Genomic DNA, 1,956 nt, shown 5'->3' with positions numbered 1-1,956 from the left:
GTGTTGCTCTTTATCTTAGTTCCATGTAGACGAAGTACTCATGGTGCACACACTTTGCAGTGGGGCACGTGCATCTGTGCGCGTGCGCACACATACACACACGCACACACCACACACGGGGGCTGGGTAATATTTCTTAATCAGATAAAACTTTCTGTCTGCCCTTTGAATGGCAAGCTCATGCACTTCCCTTTATTAAAAGCCCTGCTTGCGGTTCCCCAGGCTCTATTCTGAGTTCTTGTAACTGCTAGTGGATAACGGGGGGAATTCCACATGGTCTTTGAGACCGTCAAGCCAGCCAGGGTGCTACCAAGGACTCACTGTGGTTACCACTCTCAGGCACAGAGGGAAAATCCGAAAGAAACTCAACAGGGGTCATCCCACCCAGGCTGGTGCCCTGCCTCCTCACAGAACGACCTGGTTGACTGAGCCCGGCGGAGTCCCTCAGGCCCCTCACAATGCCTGGAGGAGGCCTTTCAGCCTCTGCATCTGGCCTCGTAGCACAGCCTTGAATGTCTCGTTGCGGAGGGTGAGGATGAAGGGGTTGAGGAAGGGGGTGAGGACGGACGTCACCAGGGCCACAGTCTTGTTGATCTCCACAGAGTGTGCTTTGCCAGGCAGGAAATAGAGGAAGATGGTGCTGCTGTAGCCAATGAAGACCAGGGTGAGGTGAGAGCCACACGTGGAGAAGGCCTTCTGGCGGCCGCTGGCAGAGGGGATGTGTAGCACGGTACTCACGATGTAGCCGTAGGAGACGAGGGTCACCAGGAAGGAGCTGAGGACGAAGGCCAAGGCCATCACAAAGTCCCAGGATTCCAGCAGCCTGGTGTCTGAGCAGGACAGCTGCAGCAGAGGTGCGTTGTCACAGAAGAAGTGGTTAATGATGTTGCCGTGGCAATAACTGAGATGAACCCGGGAGAGGACAGTGGGCACCATGGCCAGGAAAGGAGTTGCCCAGGCAGCCCCTGCTAGCCGGGCACACACAGCCCCGCTCATCAAAGTGCCATAGCGCAGTGGGTGGCAGATGGCCACAAAGCGGTCCAGGGCCATGTCGGACAGGATGAGGAAGGAGGTGGAGCCCAGGGAGAAGTAGAAGTAGAACTGGACCATGCAGCCAGTGAAGGAGATGACCCTGTGGGGGGCCAGCAGGTCAGAGAGCATCCTGGGCACGGCAGTCATGGTCACCAGGATCTCCAGCAGGGAAAAGTTGCCCAGGAAGAAGTACATGGGCGTGTGGAGGTGGGTGTCGACAAAGACCATGACGATGATGACTGTGTTTCCTATGAAGGCGAGAAGATAAAGCACAAGGAAGGGCCCGTAGAGCAGGATCTGCAGTTCGCCAAGAGGGGAGAAGCCCAAGAGGATAAATTCAGAAGGGTGGCTCAAATTTGCCACGATCTCAGGGCTGGGAGCTTGAGGGGAAAGGAAACGAGACATTGATGGAGAGACAGAGAGACAGACAGAGAGAACCAATGACTGTGAAACAAGGCTAGAGGCCGGGAAAGAGAGGCTAGTAGGTGGTCATGGGTTAACAGAAGGAGAGATAAAGACAGAAATAAGTGGGAATATGAGAATCATTGAGAAACAGGGAATCATAGAAGGAAAAACATGGAAGTCTACTGATAAGAAGAGAGGAAAACAGACAGGAGCAGATGACGAAAGACAACACAGCAACAGACGTTCAGAGAGAAGGCAAGAATGGGATGAAACAGAAGTGGAGGAGCAGGAGAGGAACACCCCCTAGGTGAGAGGGAGAAACATACAGAGATAAGGAGAGGAGGGGCACGGAAAGAGAGAGTGTGTGTCAGTCACCCAGATGCCCTGAGTGTCGGGTGATGCTGGAGGTCTGTGCCGTGACCCAGAGGGTCTGAGAGCCCTCTTAAAGCTCCCTTTCTGTCTTTCTGGGCTGTCTCCCTGGTGAGGACCCTCCGTCACTCACATTTCTCCAGTTACAAT

At 54.1% G+C, this 1,956-nt stretch overlaps 1 protein-coding gene across 1 annotated transcript; it reads right to left on the bottom strand.

The window, feature by feature from the left end:
* Positions 1–453: 453 nt before the first annotated feature.
* LOC128047073 (olfactory receptor 6V1) lies at positions 454–1,437 on the bottom strand. Its single transcript, XM_052639267.1, has one exon. It carries the CDS (start codon positions 1,435–1,437, stop codon positions 454–456), a length of 984 nt encoding a protein of 327 aa, XP_052495227.1.
* Between the last annotated feature and the right edge of the window lie 519 nt (positions 1,438–1,956).

The sequence above is a fragment of the Budorcas taxicolor genome, chromosome 4 (genome assembly GCF_023091745.1).
Source record: "Budorcas taxicolor isolate Tak-1 chromosome 4, Takin1.1, whole genome shotgun sequence".
NCBI classification, from domain to species: domain Eukaryota; kingdom Metazoa; phylum Chordata; class Mammalia; order Artiodactyla; family Bovidae; genus Budorcas; species Budorcas taxicolor.
This window is presented reverse-complemented; position numbering and strand designations above follow the sequence as displayed.